General features: G+C 49.9%; 7 protein-coding genes across 7 annotated transcripts; 4 read left to right on the forward strand and 3 right to left on the reverse strand.

Annotated features, from left to right (window-relative positions):
• Positions 1-503: 503 nt before the first annotated feature.
• On the reverse strand, positions 504-2,359 carry FIESC28_03684 (uncharacterized protein; the record flags this gene model as incomplete). Its single annotated transcript, XM_031157833.1, has 3 exons — positions 504-544; positions 596-2,203; positions 2,302-2,359. The coding sequence occupies 3 exons, from the start codon at positions 2,357-2,359 to the stop codon at positions 504-506; spliced, it is 1,707 nt and encodes a 568-aa protein (XP_031018093.1).
• A 3,980-nt stretch (positions 2,360-6,339) lies between these two features.
• On the reverse strand, positions 6,340-9,802 carry FIESC28_03685 (uncharacterized protein; the record flags this gene model as incomplete). Its single annotated transcript, XM_031157834.1, has 6 exons — positions 6,340-6,373; positions 6,752-8,157; positions 8,213-8,757; positions 8,809-8,988; positions 9,066-9,623; positions 9,679-9,802. 6 exons carry the CDS (start codon positions 9,800-9,802, stop codon positions 6,340-6,342), a joined length of 2,847 nt encoding a protein of 948 aa, XP_031018094.1.
• A 3,974-nt stretch (positions 9,803-13,776) lies between these two features.
• On the forward strand, positions 13,777-15,105 carry FIESC28_03686 (uncharacterized protein; the record flags this gene model as incomplete). Its single annotated transcript, XM_031157835.1, has 2 exons — positions 13,777-13,995; positions 14,281-15,105. The coding sequence occupies 2 exons, from the start codon at positions 13,777-13,779 to the stop codon at positions 15,103-15,105; spliced, it is 1,044 nt and encodes a 347-aa protein (XP_031018095.1).
• A 1,348-nt stretch (positions 15,106-16,453) lies between these two features.
• FIESC28_03687 (uncharacterized protein) lies at positions 16,454-17,104 on the forward strand (the record flags this gene model as incomplete). The annotated part of the gene is made up of 3 exons (XM_031157836.1): positions 16,454-16,473; positions 16,544-16,704; positions 16,761-17,104. The coding sequence occupies 3 exons, from the start codon at positions 16,454-16,456 to the stop codon at positions 17,102-17,104; spliced, it is 525 nt and encodes a 174-aa protein (XP_031018096.1).
• Positions 17,105-18,057: 953 nt separating this feature from the next.
• Positions 18,058-19,114, forward strand: FIESC28_03688 (uncharacterized protein; the record flags this gene model as incomplete). The annotated part of the gene is made up of 2 exons (XM_031157837.1): positions 18,058-18,385; positions 18,441-19,114. 2 exons carry the CDS (start codon positions 18,058-18,060, stop codon positions 19,112-19,114), a joined length of 1,002 nt encoding a protein of 333 aa, XP_031018097.1.
• Positions 19,115-19,974: 860 nt separating this feature from the next.
• Positions 19,975-23,341, forward strand: FIESC28_03689 (uncharacterized protein; the record flags this gene model as incomplete). The annotated part of the gene is made up of 4 exons (XM_031157838.1): positions 19,975-19,991; positions 20,047-20,232; positions 20,291-23,080; positions 23,131-23,341. The coding sequence occupies 4 exons, from the start codon at positions 19,975-19,977 to the stop codon at positions 23,339-23,341; spliced, it is 3,204 nt and encodes a 1,067-aa protein (XP_031018098.1).
• A 497-nt stretch (positions 23,342-23,838) lies between these two features.
• On the reverse strand, positions 23,839-24,585 carry FIESC28_03690 (uncharacterized protein; the record flags this gene model as incomplete). The annotated part of the gene is made up of 1 exon (XM_031157839.1): positions 23,839-24,585. The coding sequence occupies one exon, from the start codon at positions 24,583-24,585 to the stop codon at positions 23,839-23,841; it is 747 nt and encodes a 248-aa protein (XP_031018099.1).
• Between the last annotated feature and the right edge of the window lie 399 nt (positions 24,586-24,984).

Here is a 24,984-nt window from a genome sequence, read left to right on the forward strand (position 1 = left end):
GGTTACAAAGAATGGGCAGAACACAAGGTTCACCCGAGATGGGTATCAGTTGGCTGTCAGAGGAAATGATTTCGGGTTCAGAATACACAGGCTTTTGTATCCTTTTCGTTTAGTTTCACCTGGTATATTACTCGATCAATGATTTGTTGATTCCCCACACGGGCATCTAGCCATCGTCTTATAACATTGCCTGATATCATGTTATATATCTTTTCCCGTTGTAATGCGCCATAAGAGCCAACGGTGACCACCGTTGGCCCGCTGTTCAACAGCTAAATTTGACACTGGTTGTATATACAGTTCTCGTAAACCGAGCCAACGCCTCATTAATGCCTACCCAATGCACCGATAAATCCCAGTAATAATCGTGAAAAACAATTGCCGTCCATGGTATCAGTCCATATCCTTAAAACCTATTCATGACACAAAACGCCAAAAAGCCATGCTTGTCCAGTAAATGCAACATGAGATGCCTCCAAACTTTGAAAATACTCCGAAATGGGTTAAAAATAGCCAGGGAAAACTTTTGAGAGTGCTCGCAGCCCTGTTGATTATGTCAGTCTGTGAATGTTACGTTATATTAAATTTGACTTACACACTGCCCTTTGAGAGTCGGGGTCGTCAAAGGGTGCATTCTTGGCTGCAATTTCGCGCATACGCTGTCGTGCAAACGAAGAAGGACTTCCACGTCGCGGCGTTGGCTCTGTACTCAATTCTGCATTCTCTGGCTGGGTCGGGAGCATATTCAAACGCTTGGGTTTGGGTCGTCTTGTTCGTTGGGTCTTGGCTGGTGCAGGCGGTTGGGTGTTTGTATCTGGTTCTCCAGGCTGTGCTGCGGGGGTGGTGGAGGGCGTCGGTGCTGTCTCTACTCCTTCCTGCTGTCCCGTTGTAGCAGGCTCGGCAGGTCGTCGCATAAACGTGGGAAGTTTCAAGGAAACCAAAGGCGCAGAGGAAGGTCTTGAGGGCGATGTCGAGGTTCTGAAGATTCGCTTGCCCCAATCCTTCATCTTGGTGTTGTCGGCTTCCTCAGAAAGGTCTTCAAGATCAACTCTTTGGCGTAGTTTACTAAGAGCGCGCTCTCGACGGACCATGCCATTGGTGATTCTAGGACTGTAGCCCCTAGGCAACATAGAATGTTTGCACATTGGGCAGAGAGAACTATTCTTCAACAGGAACTCGTCAATACACTCCGGATGGAAAATATGACCGCATGATAGCTCTCGAATGATCGTTACTCGGTGCTCGAAATTGGTAAGGCAAATATGACAACTGGGTTGGAAGTTGGTGGCAGCATTATCGCCAGTTGTTCCGATACCGGATCGCTTGCTTCTGACACTCACGCCAGATCGAACGCTTTGTTGGTCGAATCCTCGAGTGCTTCGATGGCGGCGTGTGGACGAAGGCGTCGGGGGCGGTGCTATCGATTCGGGATCGGCGTTATAAGTGAATAGCGGGAAACTATTGATATGGGAAGTGGGTACTGTCAATTGTTTGATACCCATGGCTTCTAGATCAACTTCGCCGGACTCGACTCGTTTTCGAAGCGATATTCGGCGTCGTCTTTGTACCAGGTGCATGGTTATCGATACGAAAGCGAAAATAGCTAATAGAGCACCAATAACGATGAGAAAGAATGCCCATAGTGGGGGGATGTCGGATTCATCCTCCACGGATAGTTCGGTCCAGATACGGACATAATCTCTCGGGTTTGGGCCGTAAATTGTGCTGATGTTGTCGCCGTAAGGAACATTATCCACACTGCCAGAATAAAGACTCAGTTGGTTCATCATATTCTGACCTTCTTGGCCCGAAATGGCATAGATAGGATACTTGTTGAGGGTCATCCATTGCCCTCCGTCCTCAAGATTCCAAACAGGTGAGTCGGCATCTTGAGGCTGGTTCGAAGAATTGTTAGGTTTATAAAAGATAAAAGCGCGAATGGGGTCGACACGCGCAGAAGCGAGGTAAGCTAAGGTACAGTCGATGCTGAACCAGGGAGCGAGGGCAATAAGGTTGTAATTTTGTGGTGGAAGGTTGTTTCGGCGGGTGACATTTCGAGGGATGAATTGGTACTGCTGCCGGTCGCACTGACGATCGTTGTCAAGGTCGGGTACGTATAGAAGGCCGTTGATAATACCGTCTTTTGCATCGGCATTGGTGGTAGTTAGGGTTGTGATGTTAGTGGGAATGCGCTCCTTATATGCTATGTCGGACTGTTTTCATTCGGTAAGCCAAAGCCACATTGACGATAGAGGTACCTCCGCGCGATCGATTCGCGAAGTCCCAGTGACGTGGACGTACTGAGAGAGCCGTAAGGTTCCGAATGATTGTAGACGGAACCGTGCTTGCGCCGCTCCATACTGGGTTACTAAACAGGAGGCTAGCGAGGCTGGTCAGCAATGCTCATGGGTGATAGCAAAAAATGCAAAGCGGTGCCGTCTGGTCGGGAGTTTTTAGTAGACGACGTCGTTGTTCGCTGAGGTTGTAATAGTGGGGAGGTGAGAGCGGCGTAGTCGTGAGTGTCACGCCAGCTACGGTGATGACGACAATGGCCACGATGGTGAACGACGGCGTAACGGCTGGAGATGATAGAAGATCAAGTAAAATACATACACGACATTTCGTATCTCGGTGAGCGCTAGATGAATTCGATGTCAGTTCGTGAATGCCAAGACTGGGGTATGATGCGAGGCTCTTGGCCTCGAACCCGCAGGAACGGATGAGCAATAGAAGCAGAAAGACATAGAGCGAACGAATGAGTTGACGCTGAAAAGGAAATAGAGAAGTCAAGTTGAATCGACAAAAAGAATAAATATGGAACTTACACATGCTTCTACAACATATTCAATCATGGAATCGTAGGCATGATATGGCGTGCACCGGAGGCGCAAAAAAATCAAGTGAAGGCCAGGGTGAGAGGAGGGCGGACGCGATCCTACGGGAATGAGGCTGAGAAGATGAGAATCGGTTTGACGTCGGATTGAATTTAAAACCGAGAATGAGGTTGGAAATAATACGAATGAGTGAAAAAGCAGGAGCGAGCGAGTTGTTGTTTCCTGGGGGAGAAAGAGAGAATCAAGCGAGAGTAAGGTGGACTTGGAAACCAGGACGGAGTGTGGAAATGGCCCGGATGCTGAATTGGGGCTGCCGTTTCCGCTGGGGAAGAGAAGCAGAAAGCAAGAAGTGCTGGTGCTGGTGCAGGTGCAGGTGCAGGAAAGAGGGAGCAGGAGCAGCCCAGTAGTAGCAGGTAGCAGGTACCTAGCAGTAGTAGCACCTCACAATAGCGTGTGTGGATGAGCGATGAGATGGAACAGGCGGCTGGTGGAGACAGGAGAATGCAGGAGAGGCAATACGAATCCAAAGGGAGAAAGCGCGAGTGCGAGTGAGCGTTTTTGGGGGGTGACGAATTGATTACTGCCCAGGGGGTATCAGAAATCAAGACTTCCCGCCTTTGTGGTCCAAAAAAACAAATGAGCAATGGCCGTTTTCTCAATGCTGACAGTCTGACGAGATTATTTCGGCTCTTTTACTCGGAGGAGTCAAGTTTTTTTTAAACGCCCCGAAAATGAGCAGAGAGGGGAGGGGCCGGGGGGGCTAAACTGAACTGAACTGGGAACCTGGATTCGATGGATTCCACGTTCAGCGTTATACTGGGGTCAAGCGTAGAATCGGCGAATTAGGAGACAGTTTGGGTACTCTTGGTTGGTGGCGCGTTTCGGCTTAGAGGTGTGAACAATGAATGGGAGTGAGCATAATATGGATATCACTTTGATGCAGGGACTGTCTATTGACGAAATATGAACGAACACCAACAAACAAACACGCTCATCCCAAAATCCTTGCATACCATGAAAAGGAAGAAAAAGTGATGATGATACCGAATATACTCGGACACGGGTTCGAAAGGTCTGGACAAGATGCTCCAGGCACACTCAAGCTACGATTCGAGACTTCCACTTGCCTACACCAAAGGCGCTAAGAGTATCGGGGGCCACGATGCGGATGCATACCGACCACTATACGATAGTGCTACAGGCACAGCTAGCTTTGTTTTAAAGTTGCAGGAACGCACAGCAGCAAAAGGTCGAGACTTGAAGCCATGGCGGCAGGTTGAAATGCCAAGTCGGTAATATCTGGTCGAACCGAACATCTTGTAACTCAAGAGTTGAGGGACACGCATCTCTGGTATGTAGAATTTTTGAGCAATTCGGATTGACTTTATTGAAGACACACGCTATCGAGCTCATGATTTGTCACTAAACACAAGCACGGAGCCCGAGTCGGAAATAACATCGGAGCAGACCAGGTTCAGGTGAGTAAACTGAAGCCTTACATTCCAGCGACTCTCAAATATACTGCACATTCTTAAATCTCGTGTTCTCTCTTCGACCATAAACACAAAAGAGAAGCTGTCGTATAATAGATGTCGATCCCACGAATAGTTCGAGTGTGAGAAACAAAAGTGCTCACTGTACAGTGCAGTAAGTATTTCTCAGGCGGTTTGCATTAGCAATGCCTTTCCTTTTTGCAGGGCAGTTAAGATTGGCCCGTCCACTTCCCCACAAACCAAAAGCTTGTTGGTCAAGACTTGTACATATTAGGACAAATGGCCCGCAAAAGAAGTCCTTTTATATCTCACCGTCAGGGTTAGGGATACGTACTTTGTCACCCGGACGTTTTGGTGCGTGCAGACTGAAAGGGGACGGGTTTGCACCGTTACTTAACCGTGGTTCTTCCAGCGATGGATGAGAGTGTAAGATAGGGTATTTAGACTGTTGAAATAGAGGGCCCAGATAAGCATTACGATGGCACGGTATCTGTAGAAGGTTATCCCCGCCGATTAGACCATTGTTAGATCGTTCTCAATTGGAGTCGATTGTAGTTGTCGATGATGAACAGCAGGATAGTGATACTGTACCTCTCGGATCTAACCTTCTATCGGGCCCAGCCAAGCTTCTCGATCAAAGCTTGTTGCACTCGACACGTTTTGACCTCTCCACCTTAGTGTAGCGCCATCGATGACGAGGGACATTTCCTTGACATAATACTGTAACCCGTTGCAAGTTCATGATTCAGTATGCAGTTTGTCTCTCTGTCGATGATAATAAAAAAGAATGTGTCAAATGTTACAGCACATGGTGTCGGTTGTTTCAACCGTGCCGTAGAACCCTTGCGTTTTTTTACCCTCTTGACCTGCGGAGACAGGGGCATACGGGGCATGTCTCTGGCCTTCGCTGACTGGCCAAAGGCAAAAGCTCACCCGTCACCCGTCCTCTGCCCATCCTTCTGGCACGACGGGTAGGGCAAACGTGCTAATCCACTGGTTCAACGCCAGCCTGTCACCTCTATTCATTAACTTTACTGTGCCGTACATATTCCGTGTCTCAGTAGTTTAGCAGGGTATAATGTGCACTGTACGAGAAGGACTTTTGATTGAAAACACCAAGACAGGCAAGTTGACTGACTATCACTGATTCGAGGGTCCTGGGGCTGGCAAAGTGGAAAGGGAGCTATCTCGGCAAACCGGCAAGATTCTATGCCTTAGTGAGTTTCGGATGCCAAGATGCTGCAGAACAGTTCCAAGGTTGAGGACTTGAGGTTGAATTGTCTGATACTCTAATCGTACCTAATTCATCTGCCGTACCTGCTTTGAATCTGTGTTGCTACAGTACGACAAGGTCTTTGAACCACCCGCGGGAGTATCAGTATGGATCTCTTACAATTCGGCTGCCTTGAACTGCTCCACTGGCTTTCTTCTCAATCTAACCAACCATAGCCAGATTTCTATCCTTCGCACCCCCTGGCCCTGCAGTTCAAGGTAAAAGAATCCTTGTCTTATCGTGCTACGCCACTTGACGTAATCAGAAAGCGGGTACGGATAAAGCTATCCAGATCCACGAAGCCTGAGGCACGCTATTCTACTAGGAGAGATACTAGCATCATCACAATCAGCTCACTCAGAGATAAGGTAGATCTGAATGTAAGACCATTCATTTTCTCACCAACGCAGTAGGATGTTTAAACGAAAATCTTTGTCTTTTAAGCGAACCAAAGCGTCATCTGAGTTACACGTGGTACATCTGCGAATCGCGTTGAGGATGGATGAGCCTGACGTTATGCCTTACACTCACTGCCTATTTCGGTCTGAGGTGGAGGGCAGGGAGGGGGGATGCTCGCGCAATCAACTTCTTTTGAACATATCCTGGAGATGTACACAGAACATCAGTGTATCAGAAAGATTGATTGCGGAGAGCATAAGAGACGAAACACTTGGTTGCTTTATGCTAGCTTAGACTAACTATCAGACAAGCTCTTGTTTTTCTGTTAAGTATCATAAGCTCAGAGAACGTCGTTTTCTGATACCCATTCGGCACTGTAAAGGAGCTTAGTACTGTGTGTATGATGTTGGGCCTCATCCATAGGCCAAAGATCGACAACAATCACCATCAGTAGGATTGATTGGCATGAACAGCATAGTGAGCGGTGTAGATCCAGGAAGAAGTCAGACATGTCCTCAAAGCGAGCAACGCCGGTCACCAGTACCCAGTTGAAACCACTTGTCTAGCTGGCATATCTTGTTACGATGACTGCAATATGGACTTCTCAAGATTCACATGTGTTCTTTGACGGGCTCAAATAATCGTAACTGTCATTGCTTTTTCTTCAATTAAGACTCAACCCTGTGTAGGTACCTAGTGAATCAAGGCCTTTGGGCTCAAAGTTCTCCAAACAGAGTGATCCCAGTTCTTACCAGCGTCGGTCACCACCGTAGCCGTTACCACCACCATACTCATCATTGTCACGGCTGCCGCGGCGCTCACGGTTATAGCCTCCTGAGCTCTGTCGGACATAGTCATCAGCAGAGCCTCCGCCGTAACCATTATCGTCACGGCGGCCGTAGCTATCACCGCCATAACCACCCTCTTCTCGACGATCGTGGCCACTACCACCGCCGTAGCCGCTCTGCTCTTGACGGCCGTAACTGCTCTCTTCTTGACGACCGTAGCCGCCGCCGCTACCACCATAGCCACCACCATAGCTGCTTTGTTCCTGGCGGCCATAGCTGCTCTCCTCTTGACGGCCGCCGTAGCCACCACCGTAGCTGCTCTCCTCCTGTCGACCGTAGCCACTGCTGCCACCGTAACCACTCTCTTCTCGGCGTCCGTATCCGCTGCTACCACCATATCTGCTTTCTTCTTGACGTCCATAGCCACTGCTGCCGTAGCTGCTTTCCTCTTGACGACGACCGCCATAGCCACCATCGTCATCATCACGACGGCGACTGTGGCTCTCCTCGTTAGAGCCATAGTACTCCTGTCGCTCAGTGCGCTGCTCATAGCCTCCAGAGTAGGATTGATGAGTCTCGGTTCGCTCCTCGTAGCCGTAGCCACCAGTGTGACGACCATCTGAAGAGTCCCGCTGCTCATAACGACGGTACTCCTCATGTTGGCTACCGTCAGGACGCTGAGTCTGAGAGTACTCGGCCTGACCGTAACGGTTGCCCTGATGACCATACTCGGTTTCAGTCCTAGTGTACGAGCCATCGTCTTCACGGCGGCTGCTGGTTTGTCGCTTAGTGTCGTCATCGTTGAAAGCGCCGCCAAGAAGTGAGCTTGCTTGGTTGAGGAAGCCACTAAGACCACCCTCTTCCTTCTCCTCCTTATGGGAAGAAGAGGGCATCTTATAGCCAGTGTTCTGCTCAACCAGTCCAGAGATGGCACCAGTGGCACCCTTGAAGATGGCGTCAGCCGCAGCACCAGCAATCTTGTCCTCGAGAGTCTCAGGACCGCCGCCGTACAGCTTGCGCATCTTAAGCTTGCCAGCACATCCGTGGCCGTGACCAGTATCGTGGACACCCTCCTTGTGGTTCTCGCCGTTTTGGACACCCTCGCGGGTCAGCTTGCGACGATAATCCTCACGCTGGCCGTCACCCATCTGTTGCCACCACTCCTCGACGCCTTGGAAGAAACGATGACGACCTTCCTGAGCCTTACGGCTTCCAAGGTCTCGCTGAGCGGGATGGTGCAGAACACCGTTGACAATGTCGTCGAGGAGTCTATCCACATCGGTGCTCTCGTCATCGATGGCATCCATGAGCTGAGGAACGACCCATTGGACCATAGAGGCAGCATTTCGGCCGGCAATCTCGTTGAGAATCTGCCGTTGAGTTAGTTTGTCGTGCACATATATCAGGCTATCAGGCTGAACTTACGTTAGAGAAGTGATCCTTGGAGAGCATGGAGTGAGTGGGGTCGGTAGATCGATCATCGTTGAAAACGATGTGCTGCTCACGCTCACTGCTCGCAATGATCTCTTCAGAACCGGTCTTGAGCTCATTGCGGATCTGTTGAATGAGAGGAACGATGAAAGGAGCAATGATGGAGAAGATGAAGACAGAGAGCTGCTCCTCCAGCTGCTCGATGATCTTAGGCAACACGGGGATTCTCTCCATAGCGCCCGAAATGCTCTTCATGATGTCGTCGTGGAACTCAATTGCGGGCATGACTTGCTTAAAGACATTCTGGATGTATTGAGTGAACTCCTCGGGGTCGCGAGGAGAGACGCTTGTGTTCTCCATCTGAGCAGCAGCAGCGTTGTTCTGGAGTTCGTCAACTCGGTCACTCTGGTGCTTATCACCAAAGATGCCATCAGGGATCTTATCCAACAGATCGCGAAGCATGCTGGTGTCGGTTTTGGCACCTTGCTGGAGAGTGCCCTCAAGCTCCTCAATCTCGTTCTGGGTCAACTTGTCGGAAACTGAAATGGTTAGCGTTGCTCCTTTCCTATCCATAAAGTCATATTACTAACCTTCACCAGTGACGGAGTGCAGGAAATCAACACCACCGAAAGTACCTGTGACAACGGGGTAGACTGGTCCACGAGCACCCTCGATCTCCATCTCGGTATCGCGGCCGACATGGGCGAAAGTATCGCGCTCACCCAGCTCAATGAGGGCAAGCTCGCAGTAGTTGCTGTGGGCAAAGAAATCTAATTGCAGTCATGTTAGCCTTTGATTACACAGTTCGGGCTTCATGAGTAGTCAAGAAGCAGCCTGTTCTACTTACCCTCCAGACAATGCAATCCAGTTCCCATAAGGCGAAGAGCCTCGTACTTGTCCGCCTTTCGTCGAGAGTCCTTGTATCGACGAGCAAGCTCGATGGTGCCACTAAAGAGTTTCTTGATGTGCCTGGCGGAAGTCATGCAACGGGCACGCTCATTTGCAATGTAGTTCTTCATGCCTGTCTCGGGATCGACAGACAGCTCTCGTTCTTCGTCGATTGGGCCTCGAAGGCGCTCATCATACTGACGAGCATCAACGTTCTCGGCGTAATCCTTGGGGTTGTCGATGTGGTCCTCGGGACGGTAGCAGCCCAGTCGTTCGGCAGTGACTTCGAACTCGCCAGAGCCGTAGCCGAAGGTCATGAAGCCGAGAACGCAGAGCAGAAGGCGAATGGCCTCAGCAGAAACAGACTTGACAGTACCGACATCGATAGCTTGGGAGTAGTCTCGAAGCCAGTTTCCGAAGTAGACACGAGAGACGTTGATTTTGTTGAACTTCTTGCCGTTGAGGGCCTGAGCCTGTGAGAGGATCAGGAGTGCATCTGTGATGTCGCCGTGACGCCCTGCAAGTGAAGTCAGTCGTTGATGCCTCTTGCTCCGTGCATGCGAATTACTTACAGTTTTGGCCTTCAACCTTGGAGATTGAGGCAATGTTACCAGCTCCAAAAGCAATAGCCGGTGAGGCCAAAGCAGCGAGGATAACAAGCCCCACCAGGAGGCTGTGAGATCTGAGGGTGAACATTGTGATGGTTCACTGCTGGGAGTGTCCCAGATAGCAGGTTGGTGTTGTGTTACAAAGACTGCAAAGGAAAGAACCCCTTCTGAGCTAGCAGAAAGGCGCACAGTATGTTCGATTGGTTTGCAGAAAGGAAGAAGAAGAATTCCAGGGGAATAGGATATTGAAGTAGGAGAAGAAGAAGAAAACAGGGAGTCGGTGGAGGATGGTGAAGGTGGAGGGGACCTCACCAACTGAGGGGCAGCCGTCGGGTCGATTGGAGCTCAGCTAGTGACGCAGCTTCAGCTCCCGGCCATGGTCTGTCCTCCAGTGACAAACAGATGGCCCGATCTAAGGAAACCAGCCGAAACACTGGAGCTCACATCATTTGTCCAGTCCAGACCATCTTCAGGATACCAACTGCTACTGTACCTCAAACAAGACAGACCAAGCCACCTCACCTCTTACAGCGCTAAGCTAACAGCGCAGAAGGGGGTCCGGCTGCCTCCTAAGCTGACCTGACTCAATCTTGAGATCCATTACAGTAGCAGCTACTGTAAAAGTTCCTAACGAAATCCAGTTTTCCCGGGCGATCAACCGGCAGTCGAGCAATGGTCTGCCTGGTCTGCTTTGCATTCGTGCCAAGCATGATTTCATAATTTCATGCGCAAGCTTTCAGGGCCCGCAACGTTAGAGAATGATCCATCGAGGGGCAAAGGGAGCTGGGGGGAGCTTTTGCAAGCTGCGACAGGGGTCCAGTACACGTTCTTTTGGTGTGTTGTTGGTGCAGAAACAAGTACCTCACCCCTCCATGATGGCAATAACAAGGGTCTGTAACGCGAGTTGATGGGGCTATTGGCTGACGTCGAATGAAGCTTAACGAGAAACGCGTGGTTGCCGGAATAATGAAGTTGGTCACTGAACAAACATTAGCTAGTGCAAAGCTTACGAGCAGGAATCAGCACCTCAAAGGCTCTGAAAACATATCTCGTGTGTCCCTGAATGTTATCGCCCAGTTGTAGCTGGGATCCCACTATCGGCCTCGAGGTAGTGATCCAGGCGCAGATGTATCCTCCTGTCGGTTTTTCTTGCTACTGTACTGAGGGGTTGCGCTACCCCTCCATCGCGTCTGACTTTGACAGAGCGATGCGACAAGAGACAACTTCAAAGTCTCCAAGTACAATGAAGGATAGGTATAGCAGCGACATTTTGGACGGAGATATTGCTACGCAGTTCATATCAAGTCTGAAACGACAAGTCTGCGAAGAATATCTGGACGGTCGTCGCGTATAAGGTACCTAGATGCGGCGCGTTAAAAACGGTCCAGCTCGAGTTCCATAGGTGGTAGAGAGACATACTGGGTAGCATAGCGGGATAACACAATTATAGCACGATGCTATCCGAGACGTGGCTGACGGATAGACAGTCACGCCAGCTTGGGACTGAATGATTGCAGAAACACATCATTGAGATATAAAGACGCGTTTGCCTCTTTATAACACCCGAGAATATCTAACCGGTGGTGTCAAGGTTCTCGACGAGAAGCTACGCGGCGTCAGATAACAGACAGAAGGTCATCAAGGTGCTCTCATAATGCTTGAGCCGGCGAGTGTGTCTATTCTGGTTTTTGGAGAACGAAGACACTACGCTTATACTTGTCTCGCTCATGGAATCCATGTTCTTGACGTACTCATACTCTGGCAAAGGTCACCCACTCGGCTACGGGCCACTGATTACACGAATTGACGAGTTCTTCCTTAAGAAGTTGCTGCCAGGTCAGAAATGGTTCATGATATAGGTAGCCGTGCTGAACATGCCAGTTTCTTGTGATGCTGCAACAGCTATTAAGGAATGCTTTCAGTAGTGGTTTTGGGCCTTCAACAACTGTGCTGTACTCCAAAGGTCACCATTACGAGAAGAAAGGCAAAGGGCCTGAGTTGGGCGTTGCTGACCATAGGCTGCTCAGATGCGCTGAAACTGGGTGCCCGTGGATGCTAGTGGATGCTAATCGAATTAATATCACAGCACTCAATTAATGTCTGATAAAGCGTGAAATGGAAACGAGCGCAGGGGCAGATGCGCCACATGCTGGATCCTATCGTAGAATAAAGCAGTCTCTCGCACCAACAACCTGAATAACTGAACTGGACAGGAGGTTGCTCGTAGCTCGAACAGGCATCATCAGGGTTCGGCTCTGCTGGAGAGTTGCGGAGTTTTCGTCGCACAGCGGCACGCTGGGGGGACGCCAAGTGCCTGAAAAGAGCCTCGAACCTTGAGCGCCAGTAGTGGTCGTCATTCCATGTGTGGCCCCCTGGCTCATCGTGCTGAAATGTACAGGCTAATAGGTCAAGGGTGAAGGTGCTGGAATGACCCCGCCTGATCAGTTTCCAGCAACCTCAGCAGGTGAAGGCGCTCGCGGATTGGGGTTTGAGGCGGTGAGTGGAGGGCAGCACACTCCTCAGGGTGTGACAGTGACACATCGTTCCGGTATGCCCTGAGAGGCGTCATGTAAAGCGCTAGGACGATCGCTGAATGAGTATTTCGCTGGTATCACTGGAATATCATAGCTTTGGCGATTGTGATCGCGAGGGGCCTCGAAGGCGCTGTAAGTCCATTTTGGCAACGAATTTGTGATGCATGTACAACCAACATTGTTACCGTCACAATGAGCATACGTATAGAGTAGAGGAGATAGCGAAGTAATCCTCAATCGCGATGCCCAAAGATGAAAAATATTAGACGAGTACAGACGCGATACATTTAACGTTGAGAATTCCGCACTTGCAGCAGTAGCACCCAAGAGGCTGCACGACTGAGCGGGCGGAAGACTTGTTCCCTCGCTGGGAATGGGTGATTGACCAGTCAGCGATCCTCGCTCGAAGGTTCGTTTGGCCCTTTATGTTTGCGCGTCTTCGCTTGGGTGTGTTGTGTTTGGGATTTGTGAGTGTCAAGGTTTGAGTGACAGACGCGAATAGATTCCCGACTTATAAGAGTCAGGCGTGGATTGCATTGTGGTTGCTCTTGCCTCTTCACTGAGTATCAATTTTGGTACTGCACGGGCTGTTCTGTTTGTGCAGCAGGTGCCTTATTTCAGGGAAAGTGCACTGGGAGGTAGTTGCCGTCTACGGGCTACCTGCCTATAGAAAATGGAAGGAAGCTGGAGGTTTGGGCTGGTAGAGCCTGGCATCTGGAATATCTACGGGACATTCATTGTGTGAGTCTTGGAGGTTACTTTGCCTGCGACAGCCCGCTAAGCCCAAGAGTTCGGTGGGTTCCGTAGGAGCGGCCAGGTCGGTTGCCGCGGGACAAAGGGTCACAGAAGGTGCTGCTGTAAGGACTGAGAGACTGAGAGACTGAGAGACTGAGAGGAAACTTACCTGGAACTGGACGGGCGGGCTTCCTGTGCAGCTTTCCTCAGGCCCCATTTTCAAGCCCCCGCCTGAGTGGTGAAATTTTTTAATTGTGTTCTGGTGGCCTAGGCGGGCGACTCGGGGGGCCACTCGAGCGGGTGTGTTACAGCCAATCAATCGGCGCTCGACCACTAAAAACACGCGCCTGCTGCAGCTCTTCCCTTTTTTTCCTTATTTAATTTTTGAAGTGATTTCTTTTTTTCTTAGGCGCTACCTATTTTTCTGACGCCCCCGCCTTAGCGAGCAGTTACTGATTGCGCGTGGCACCTGGCCCCTACATATTCAGCGCACCGCCCACCCCGCGCCCGTTCTGACTTTCCCCCCGTTCTTCAGTACTCTCAGCACTCTCGTCTTCCAGCACTTCTCAGTAAATCGCTGCATCCTTATTCCCATCAACGCGCCAAAGTCGCCTGAATCTGCCCGCTTGACACTTCGCACTGCGTCGCGTCCACTACAGACTAATCGCGTTTTTTTTTTTTTAAATCGTCTGTCTGCCCGCCACACATCGTCTCTGTATAGCTTCGGGTGAAGTCTATACCAGCAGATTTATCGCATCACTACCCAACTTCAAATACCTTCACACAAATCAAAATGGCTCGCCCTAAGAAGCAACCTGTCGAGAAGCAGCAACCTGCTCCCGTCCCTATGCCTCCTCAGCACATCCAGCAATACCCTCAACACCCCCAGCCTATCGCTGCCGTCCCTCAAGCTATGGCTGTTCCCATGCCCGCTGCTGTCGCAGCCCCCCCTCAGGCCGTGATGCCTCAGCGCGTCGTTGATAACGACAGCTTCCTTCGCGTTCGCGATTCGGTAAGTCTTCATCTTTCATCTGGTTTTCTGCGATTCTACCACCCACTTTACTTGAACAACAACGCGCTCAAGTCCTGTCAACTCGGCCCTCGGGCTTAGACTAGTCGAAGGCGCGTTGTCAGAAAGCTTGTCGCAAGTCGAGTCTTTACAAGTTCACAGTAGCTTTACCCCACAATGCCTTTGTACCCACTGTAGCTCCCCACCGACTCACTTACACCCAACTTCCCTATGCCGCACTACAAGTTGTGTCTAAGATATTTGAGAACAAATTCTAACCTTGTCTAGGCTGTTGGTCGCTTGACTACCATTCTTGAGCTCTTGCGCTCTTTCACTGCCGACTATGTTCGCCAGACCAACCTTCTCCTTGGCGAGCCTACTGCTGAGGGCTCCCAAGACAACCTTCTCGCCAACTTTGAGCAAGCTGCTCAGCAGCTTATTAGCATCCAGCCTGCTGAGCTGGCACCTCCTGTTGAGGAGAAGAAGGAACGCAAGAAGCGAACCATTGACCCTAACGCTCCCAAGCGTCCCTTGACTCCTTACTTCCTGTACATGCAGCACGCTCGTTCCATCATTGCCAACGACCTAGGCACTGAAGCACCTAAGGGCGCCGTCCAGGAGGAGGGCCAGCGACGATGGGCACACATGGGACCCCATGAGAAGCAGGGCTGGAACAATGCCTACCAGTACAACCTTCGTCTCTACAACGCCCGTGTTCATTCTTACAAGAATGGCAACCCTCTTGCCAAGGGCATGACTGATGAGGAGGCACTCAAGTATGCTGAGGATTTCCAGATCCCCATGCCTGAGCTCAAGGATGTCACTCAAACTGAAGCGCCTGCCAACGATCAGGACGCCCTTGCTGAGCAGCTCCAGGCTGTAGCTGCTGCCCCTGCTGCTGAAGAGCCTGAAGAGGCCGAGACCCCTGCCAAGACCCCCAAGAAGGCTGCCGGTGGTCGCAAGCGCAAGGTCGCTACTCCCGCTGCTGCTGAAGAGAAGCCCGCCCCTGCTAGCCCTGACAAGAAGCGTAGAAGGTCCACCAAGGCAGCAGCCGCCGCCGAGCCTCAAGAGGAGCCTAAGAAGTCGGGTCGCAAGAAGACTAAGAGCTCTTAATTACCCTTCGTCTGATTTCTCTTTCTCACTTGGCATTGGTTTATCTTGGCTTTCAGCAGCTCTCCGTTAAGCTCCTGCCACAGAATCACTGCTGGCAAGATGCACGATACCTAAGGAGACTGCTATATACATACATAGGGTGGTTTGCAGGAGTTTAGAGGAGTTGTCTATATTGCTTACCCATATTTCACATGGGTTCTTGTTACCTTGGGATGGTAAAATCTGGGTTCTCAATGATACGGCTGGGAAGAGTGAGATCCACTGGATTGTGTACGATGCGATGCCTATGTTGTTTTGAAGCGCACAAAGATGCGGCAATGATAGCATGAATAAAGCAAACTCATTGAAGCAATTGTTAAAGCAATCCTGTTGATTCTATACTTTAAGAATCTAGTGACTTTGTCTATGATATCTAACGGCCTATTTCCAGCTGCAGAAGAGTCAGGCCAGTATTTGGAACGGAATTGTCTGCCAGGTCGCTGATTGAGTAAAGGAAATGTCACTAGGTTTGGTTTGTCAAGACCAGAATTGAGTAGAAATTTGTTGTCGCGTAAGAAGCAGCTATATTCAACAACTGCAACGACCAGATGGTTATCTCACACTACCTTCTACCAACGTTAGGTAGTATAAGCCCTTCCATTGCGACTCCAGTTGGTGACAACGCATCCATGGCCTGTTTTTCTATTTGAAGCTATTTATCCTTTCAAGGGCTATCCATGATGTATCTGTAGAGAGTAACTTAAACTAGAAGTTCCGCAGTAGCTTTCCAGAAGCTAATTGTTTCAGTACCTACCTGCGTCTTTAGTGGTGTTGCTGCAAAGGTCAACGGATTTCGAGACATCATTTCCACAATCAGTTATCGGTGTGCATGTAACCGTGCTCCCACTCTTATCGGGACGTGCCCCTAGAAGATCGCCAGCTCCCGCAGTGGGACACAAAAAGTCTGGAGCCCCAGGTCAGGTCAGCTTGAGGCTAAATGCGAAAGACGTGCAACAGTGACAGTCAACCTCTATCAAAGCGCCTCTGCTACGTCATGCCCTTTGCATCTGCAGCTTCAGTCCTCTTTACCTGCCTGAGTGCTTAAACGTCAAGGTTCTCTCTGCCCTCTTTAGAAGACGATCTCCTTGAAGAGTGCTTTTTCGCATTTTAGTCCTCTGAATCCTAGGCGTCTACAACTGGTCGCCCTTGACAAGTCGAGTCGCTCGTCTTCCTATAGGCGCATCTTGCCCATCTAACGTTGTGGCTTGCGAGAAACGGATTCTCTCGACCTCTGTCAATCTTCTCTCGAAAAGATTATTAAACTTCGACTACTCCCGAAAGAGGTCTCCCCAAAAACCACTTCATCATAATGGCTTCATTCATTCGTTGGTAGGTCTTTTCAAGCCAATTCCACATTCAAGCATACATCATGATAGCGTCCGTGCTGATCTATATCCAGGTACAACGCCAGGTTGGCTGCGCGCCCACTGCTTACTCAGAGTGTAACCACTGCATTCCTCTTTGCTACAGGTGATGTTACAGCTCAGCAGCTCGTCGAGAAGAAGGGTGTTCAGAAGCATGACATGGTTCGAACAGGCCGTATGGCTCTCTACGGTGGCTGTAAGTGTCCCCTTGGTTCCCTACTCAGCTACTCGACAGATACTGACTCTTGACAGTTGTTTTCGGCCCTGTCGCTACTACTTGGTTTGCCTTCCTTGCTCGAAGGGTCAACGTGCCGAACAAGAAGGCCGAAGTCCTCACCCGTGTCGCTTGCGACCAGCTTGGCTTTGCGCCTGTCATGATCGGTGTCTTTCTTGGTAGCATGGCCACCATGGAAGGCAAGAGTGCGAAGGAGCGCATCGACAAGACATGGTGGCCTGCTTTGAAGGCAAACTGGATGCTCTGGCCTGCTGTCCAGGTCATCAACTTCTCGCTCATTCCCTTGCAGTATCGTCTTTTCTTTGCCAACATCATCGCGATTGGCTGGAACTCATACTTGAGCTGGGTCAACTCCCAATAAAGAACAGCCTGTTGCTCAAAGAATCGCTAAGCCACTCGTCCTTCTATAGACATAGACGCATTGTCTTTTTGCACGTATCAGGCTGATGCTCTGCTTTCACATGAGTTGACTGGATTTGTTTTCACAGGGTTTGGGGTATAAACGGCGCAGAAGGAATCAAGCCATGCGGTCTATTCAAAGGGTTTGACCGCGTTTCGATAGATGCTATACCTATGTATAATAAGCCATCAAAAGCACATGACTTCTCACTCTAATGGATACTTGATGGGTCTCATGCGGCTTATCTTTGAGCACGCGATGTACTGCCAAGAGTCATGATACAGCGGCAATCGATGTCCGGGCTGTCCTGGATCGGTTATCAGTCGAGATCGGTGCCCGGGGCAGTGACCCATGATAACCGCCGAAGGCTTGCGTTTCCCGCCATTTTGAGTCACTTCCAGGTTCTCACTGCCCTGCTGTAAGTGCGGAGAAAGCCCCGTGATGAAACCAGCTGCAGTGGTTGGGGTACGGTCCGTGTTTAGAATGCTGGGCGTGGGCAGACAGAAATAGTACAGGTCGATCATCAAGAGTCTCAAGGTAATGGAATTAATTGCAGAGCATTGTGAATACAATTCAGAAAAAAACAAGGCTTTATAATGGTTAAATAATAAGTCAGGTTTGAACAGTCGTAAATAAAGACAGACCAGATTCAGAATCACATATGGAAATAGAACATCATGCTCATGGTCTGATGTCTTTTATGTCACTAGTTCAGAGTGGCCGTTATCGCTGCCTTAGGCCACAAATAGTTAGCGTCTGAAACCCTGTTCCATCGCAGCGCAGCCTTTTACCTGGCGGCCAAATCCGGGTTTGAAGATACAACTGAACAACATCAGGAACTCGTCCTGACCTCTAAAACCGCCCCTCTCCTCACTTCCCAGACTCTGCGGTTCCTCCGCACCTGGTAACTCATCATGTTGCCTTCATCGGTGCGCCGTATCGTCACCTCGGCCGTCTCCTCTACCCCTCAGACCGGCCTCGTGTCTTCCATCGCCCCAACCACTATAAAGAGCACTCCTATCTTGATTCAAAATCAGCAGCGCCGATACTCCTCCTCGAAACCCTCCAAATCCGATAATGGTTCCAACGAGATCTCCGCCGGTCAGTCGGTTCCCGCCACCACAACGCCCAAGTCTGGCAGCGAGAAGCGAAAGCGCAAGAGCAGCAAGGATGCATCCGATCGAGCGGCCTCTATGAAGAAGCTACCCAGCGTTCCCAACACGCATCACATGTCACAAGAAGGTAGGAATCCAGGATGCTCTAATGGTATATCTAGAACGATTGCTAACAGGCTCAGCCCTTGGTCTATCAAGTTTCTTCTCGCTACACAGACCTATCTCTGTTACTCAAACCATGCCCCGAGCCGTGTCCGATGAGCACTTTGCCTCCATCTTCGCCGCACGAACCAGGAACAACAAGATGGCCGACACCGATGCGACTCTCTCCAACACTATCGAGCAACTGGAGGGCCCCATGGCTCAGATGACTATTGGTGGCCAAGAGGGACAGGAAGTTATGCATAAGGTGGATATCAAGAACCCCGACGGTACAGAGTCCAGCATGTACCTCCAGATCGATGCTATGTCCGGCGAATTCCTCCCTTTCCGACCCCCTCCTCTGCCTCAAGTCCAGGCTGCTGGCGAGTCAGAAAGTGCTATTGCCGAAGCCGAGGCCGTGGAGGATGTCCCCCAACACCGCGTCTACAAGGCCCTCTTTACCATTGAGGAGTCTACCGACCCCGATGGTCAGATCCGTATCATGGCCCACAGCCCCCGAATCATGCAGGATCAACCGCGAAGCTTTCTTGAGCGCCTGGCCCTCCGTCAACTCAAGTTTGACGAGGCCCAGGGTCGCCGTGATATGCATGCCATCAGTGTGAAGCGACAAAGAAAGCTCAAGATGAAGAAGAAGAAGTACAAGAAGTTGATGAAGAGGACGCGAGTCCTGCGCCGCAAGTTGGATCGAACTTAGACATGTGTACATATTCCCCCAAACCGTTCGAGTCCTGTTTCTGATCTTCTCACTATCTCGCATATGGGGCATTCGGACATTTTTCATTCGTGGTGTCTGGGCATGAAGGTGATGATTTCTCTACAAGTTTGGATGGATGTGGCATTGCGATTCGAGGCTTTTCATATTTACATATAGACTCGCGCATAACAATCATCGTTCTAAATCAGTTGAGATGTTCTTCTTCGTGACATCAGCCCAGACCAACGGATCATGTATCATTAGCTGTACAATTCACTCATTGATCCTCGCTTATTACCGCCCATATATGTGATTCTTGTCTGAGAGACTGGTGCTTTCTTGGAAGTCCGTCTAACTTTGGAAGAGTAACAGCACTCTTGTGAGTTGAGTCGTGAACATGATGCATTTAACGTTTAATGCCTATCAGTGGCTCAATCATTTTTTATATCTAAGTTTTAGTTTTAACGACGCCACACTCGAAGACGCCTTTCAATGACTACCTACCTATCTCAACAAGCTAATCATGACTATATATTCAGCTCCATGTGACAGGGTTTGACAAGTAGACCCGGGCTGTTATTGTATCCTAGAAAATCCGCAGTCAACAAGGATACGAAATCGAAGACCACCTATCCGTACACCGAGCGCCACCTTATTCGGACTTCAAGAGTCCTCGGTGAGGTCGGATGCTAAGTCCGTCAGTGCCCCACTTCTCTGTGTCTCACCGAAGCTTGACCGCCCGGCAGAAATTCATCAACCGCCAAAATTTTGGATTTTTTGAGCCAGGTCCCACTTGAAGACGAGATCGCATTTGCGCCCAGGTGTTTTCAGAGCAATTGGTCGTAGAAAAATCTGAAATAATGCAGCGCAAAGCGGTGTATGTACCTCTTTTGGCTTCTCAAGCTTGCTTCATCAAGCTAACAATATCATAGGGACTCGCGCATTCCTGCGCTCATTCAAAATGGGTTGCAAGAGAAGAAGAGAAGCTTCTTCGTCGTCGTCGGAGACAGATCCAAAGATGTGATCGTGCGCCTGCACTACATCATGTCCCAGTTCGATATCAAGCAGAACAAGTCTGTGTTGTGGGCTTACAAGAACAAGCTGTTGGGCTTTACCAGGTAAGCAGTTCTTTACATCCTATCGCTCGTTGCGACGCAGCTAACGGAAGGTTCTCAGTCACCGAAAGAAGCGCGAGCAAAAGATCAAGAAGGAGATCAAGCGAGGAATCCGAGAAGCCAACACCGAGGACCCCTTCGAGCTGTTTGTGTCGCTACACAACATCCGATATACCTACTACAAGGAAACCGACAAGATTCTCGGTCAGACCTTCGGCATGTGTATTCTTCAGGACTTCGAGGCCATCACACCCAACATCCTCGCGCGAACGATCGAGACCGTCGAAGGTGGTGGATTGGTTGTCTTGCTGTTGAAGGGCATGAACAGTCTGAAGCAGCTCTACAGCTTGTCCATGGACGTCCACTCACGATACAGAACCGAGGCTCACGACGATGTGGTGGCTCGTTTCAACGAGCGATTCATTTTGTCTCTGGGTAGCTGCGACTCATGTTTGGTTATCGACGATGAGATGAACGTGCTTCCCATTTCCGGTGGCAAGGGTGTCAAGAAGTTGCCTCCTCCTGACCTCGATAACGCCAAGACGGAATCCCAAGTTGAGCTCGAAGCTATGAAGGAGCAGAACGAGGGCCGACAACCCGTTGGGCCTCTCATTTCTCTCGCCAAGACTGTCGACCAGGCCAAGGCTCTCGTTACATTCACAGACGCTATCGCGGAGAAGACTCTGCGAAGCACAGTTACTCTTACTGCTGCTCGTGGTCGTGGAAAGTCTGCAGCACTGGGTGTTGCTGTCGCAGCTGCTGTTGCATACGGATACAGCAACATTTTCATTACTTCACCTTCCCCCGAAAACTTGAAGACTCTTTTCGAGTTCGTCTTCAAGGGATTTGATGAGCTTGGTTACGCTGATCACGCCGATTACTCTATTATCCAGAGCACCAACCCCGACTTCAACAAGGCTATCGTCCGAGTAAACATTCACCGACAACACCGACAGACCATCCAGTATATCCGACCCCAGGACGCTCATGTTCTCGGACAGGCTGAGCTGGTAGTTATTGATGAGGCTGCAGCCATTCCTCTGCCTCTTGTTAAGAAGCTGATGGGCCCTTACCTGGTCTTCATGGCATCCACCATCAACGGTTACGAGGGTACAGGTCGCTCTCTTTCTCTCAAGCTCATCAAGCAGCTGAGAGATCAGTCACGCACAGCTTCCACCGCAGGTGAAGGCATGGAGATTACAGACCGATCAACGGGCAAGACATCGAAGACTGAGGAGTTCCAGTCTGGACGCAAGCTTCGTGAGATCACCCTGTCTGAACCTATCCGATATGCTCAGGGAGATTCTGTCGAGAAGTGGCTTAACACTGTGCTTTGCCTTGATGCGACTCTGCCCAAGTCAAAGTCCAACATTAACGGATGCCCCGACCCTACCCAGTGCCAACTTCTGAACGTTAACCGAGATACTTTGTTCTCCTTCCACCCTGTTTCTGAGAAGTTCTTGCAGCAAATGGTGGCGCTGTACGTTGCCAGTCACTACAAGAACTCGCCCGATGATCTTCAGCTTATGAGTGATGCGCCTGCGCACGAGTTGTTCGTTCTTGTTCCTCCCGTTTCTGAGGATAGCGCAAGATTGCCCGAACCTCTGTGTGTTATCCAGGTTTCGCTTGAAGGAAAGATCAGCAGACAGAGCGTTCTTAACAGTTTGAGCCGAGGACAGCGACCCAGTGGTGATCTTATTCCCTGGTTGGTCAGCCAGCAGTTCCAGGATGAGGACTTCGCTTCTCTTTCTGGTGCTCGAGTTGTCCGAATCGCCACAAACCCTGAGTATGTCTCCATGGGATACGGAACCAAGGCCCTTGAGCTGCTCGTCGATTACTATGAGGGTCGCTTTGCCAACCTGTCAGAGGACGAGGATCAAGTTATGGAAGAGACAATGACCCGAGTTACCGATGCCGAGCTGGCCAACGCCAACCTCCTCGACGACGATATCAAGGTGCGAGACATCAACAAGATGCCTCCGCTGTTCTCTAAGCTCTCAGAGAGGAAGCCTGACCAGCTTGATTACGTGGGTGTGAGTTACGGTTTGACCAGCCCTCTTCACAAGTTCTGGAAGAGAGCATCTTTCTCCCCCGTCTACTTGCGACAGACAGCCAACGATCTGACTGGCGAGCACACATGCGTTATGCTGCGACCTCTCGAGAACAGTGGTGACCGAAGCTGGCTCGGTGCTTTCTCCCGAGACTTCCACAAGCGTTTCTTGTCGCTACTCTCGTATCAGTTCCGCGGATTCTCCCCCGCTACAGCCCTGAGCATTCGCGAGTCTGCGAATACCGGTGCACAGCTGGACACAGTTGAAATTCAACCACTGGTCAGGTCCGATCTTGATGTTTACATGACTCCTTTCGATTTGAAACGACTGGACTCGTACTCTAAGAACATGCTCGACTACCACGTTATCCTTGATCTGGTTCCAACGATCGCCCTTCTCTACTTCACAGGACGTCTCAAGGGTAAGGTTACCCTGACACCAGCTTACCAGGCGATTCTGCTCGCTATCGGTTTGCAGCGCAAGGACATTGAAGTCATTGCCAACGAACTTGGCAAGCCCGTGCAATCGATCCTTGCCATGTTTATCAAGATTATCCGCAAGATGGCTGTATACTTCGCTGAAGTTATCTCGAATGCTGTCGATGCCGAGCTTCCTAAGGCCGAGCGTCTGGGCGTGTCACGCGAGGATGCTGATGGTGCTCATGATGACGAGATTATCGACGAGCGTTTCGTTCCTCTGGCTACTACTCTCGACGATGAGCTCGAGGAGGGTGGCGACGAGGCCCTGAGGGAGCTCAAGAAGAAGCAAAGAGAGCTTATTGACTCTTTGCCCCTCGACCAGTAAGTTACACTCCTAAAGTCAATGAAGTACAACACCTAACCATGACCAGATACGAGATTGAGGGCGATGCTCCCGCGTGGGAAGATGCCGAGAAGCAAGTCAAGAGTGCCGCCAAGGAGGGCAAGTCAAACCCTGTCGTCAGCGTGAAGTCGTCCAAGCAGAAGCGAAAGGCCGGCCAGCAGACGGCGGCTGAGGTGTACGAGGAGGCATTCGGGGAGAAGAAGAAGAAGGGCAGCAAGAGGGCGAAAAAGTCGGATTAAATGGGTTGTAGAGTATACTGAATCTGTTATTGGGAAAGGCGTTCTGTTTGATAGACAGTCGTGTCGTAATCTATACCGTTTATTGTCAAGATATTTCACTGGCTGATGTACACTGCATGGACAAGTGATGATGTACAGACACTTATTCTAATCTATCATGAAAGCATCGAACTAATATCGTCAATGGTAAATCTATGCTGAGATCCGTGTTCACGAGAGCGGTTAAGTAAGCCATCTATGCATGCAAGTCAGTTGGGTTGTTCGTTCTCGGAGCATTGGGTCACCATTAATACGTGCCCGTGTAAGTCAAAGGGAAAATCAGGGGTATCAATTGTTGCACTGCTAGTCTTACCTCGAGACAGGTCTACTGCCAGAACACTATACAATCTATATCAAAATACCAATAGCTACACTGGTTGGATTTCCTCTGGGGATGTTCATCAACCCAGGCAACTCATTCTTCTTCCTAATTCTTGACGACCCTGCACTTTCGTATCTTAGTCGTTGAACTCTCTATCACGTCCCATGTCCATGAAAGGATGGAACGAAGTCCATACAGGGGCTAGGTCTTGGTACTCTTCTCGGCTGCTCTTGGCTCTCGATGTCTTCGCTGCTTCTACGGTGTTGCTCCTGGTGTCTTTGTTAGGAACATAATCGACCACGTTACCGTAGAATAGGTCTAGTGGATCAATTTCCGAGATCTCAGAAGCTGAATCGACTGCGGCGAAATTTCGTTTGTTGGCTTCGTCAGTCTGGGTATGAGTATCCTCGTCAACTTCGGACTGGAGAGTCTCATTAGCAATCTCGCCGTCGTCGATAGACGAAGTAGCAGCAGACGATGAAAGAACAGATTCGGTATCTGATTCAAAGAATCCCTCAGGTTCCTGTAGAATCTGGATAGGTCTTTTCACGAAGTACTTCCGAGCAAAGTCTTTCTTCCATTCATCGTACTTGTCCTCAGCAACAGTTAGCTCCTCGAATTGATAGGTCTCTTCACTCCAAGAGTCACTAAAACCTGGGAACATATTCCCGAACCACGAAGGACAGACGTCGTTGTTGGTACAGCCTCTGAGCCAAGGCTGGAATGCCTTCGCTACGCGAAATTCGCAATGCTCTGCTCGAGGGGCTGGTTCGCCTACAGCCATCAACTGTGCTGCGATTACGTGCCAAGAATGGCAAAGAAGGAAGTAGGATTTGATATGGTCGCCGCAATAGCAGCAGACACCGACGATCTCTTGACACATTTTGGTAGTGATTAAGCGGCAAAATAGGCTTCTTTCTTAGGATACCAGATGCTGAACGATTCGCAAATATAGCTACTTTGCGAATGTCGAAGACTCTTGACTAGGAAGAGACCGGGGAATGATTAGATGCACAGACTAGTAGGACTTTATAGTCAAGGGATGAATTTTAACAGTGCCTACATCTCACTGAACAAGGCATTTGTGAATCGAATACATACTTGAACTCGTACCTAGTGATGTATGTGAATGTTCAGGCTGAGCTGAACATCAGGACGGTGGATTGTGACAGGCAAACAGGCATTTTCAATTTCTGTTCAAAGATATTTCAAGCCAAACATTTATCAGCTAAATACTCATTAAGTCAAACACAACATAATAATTATGAGAAAAGCCATCGTA

Source organism: Fusarium coffeatum (genome assembly GCF_003316985.1).
Source record: "Fusarium coffeatum strain FIESC_28 chromosome Unknown BRIP53273_contig_77, whole genome shotgun sequence".
NCBI lineage: Eukaryota > Fungi > Ascomycota > Sordariomycetes > Hypocreales > Nectriaceae > Fusarium > Fusarium coffeatum.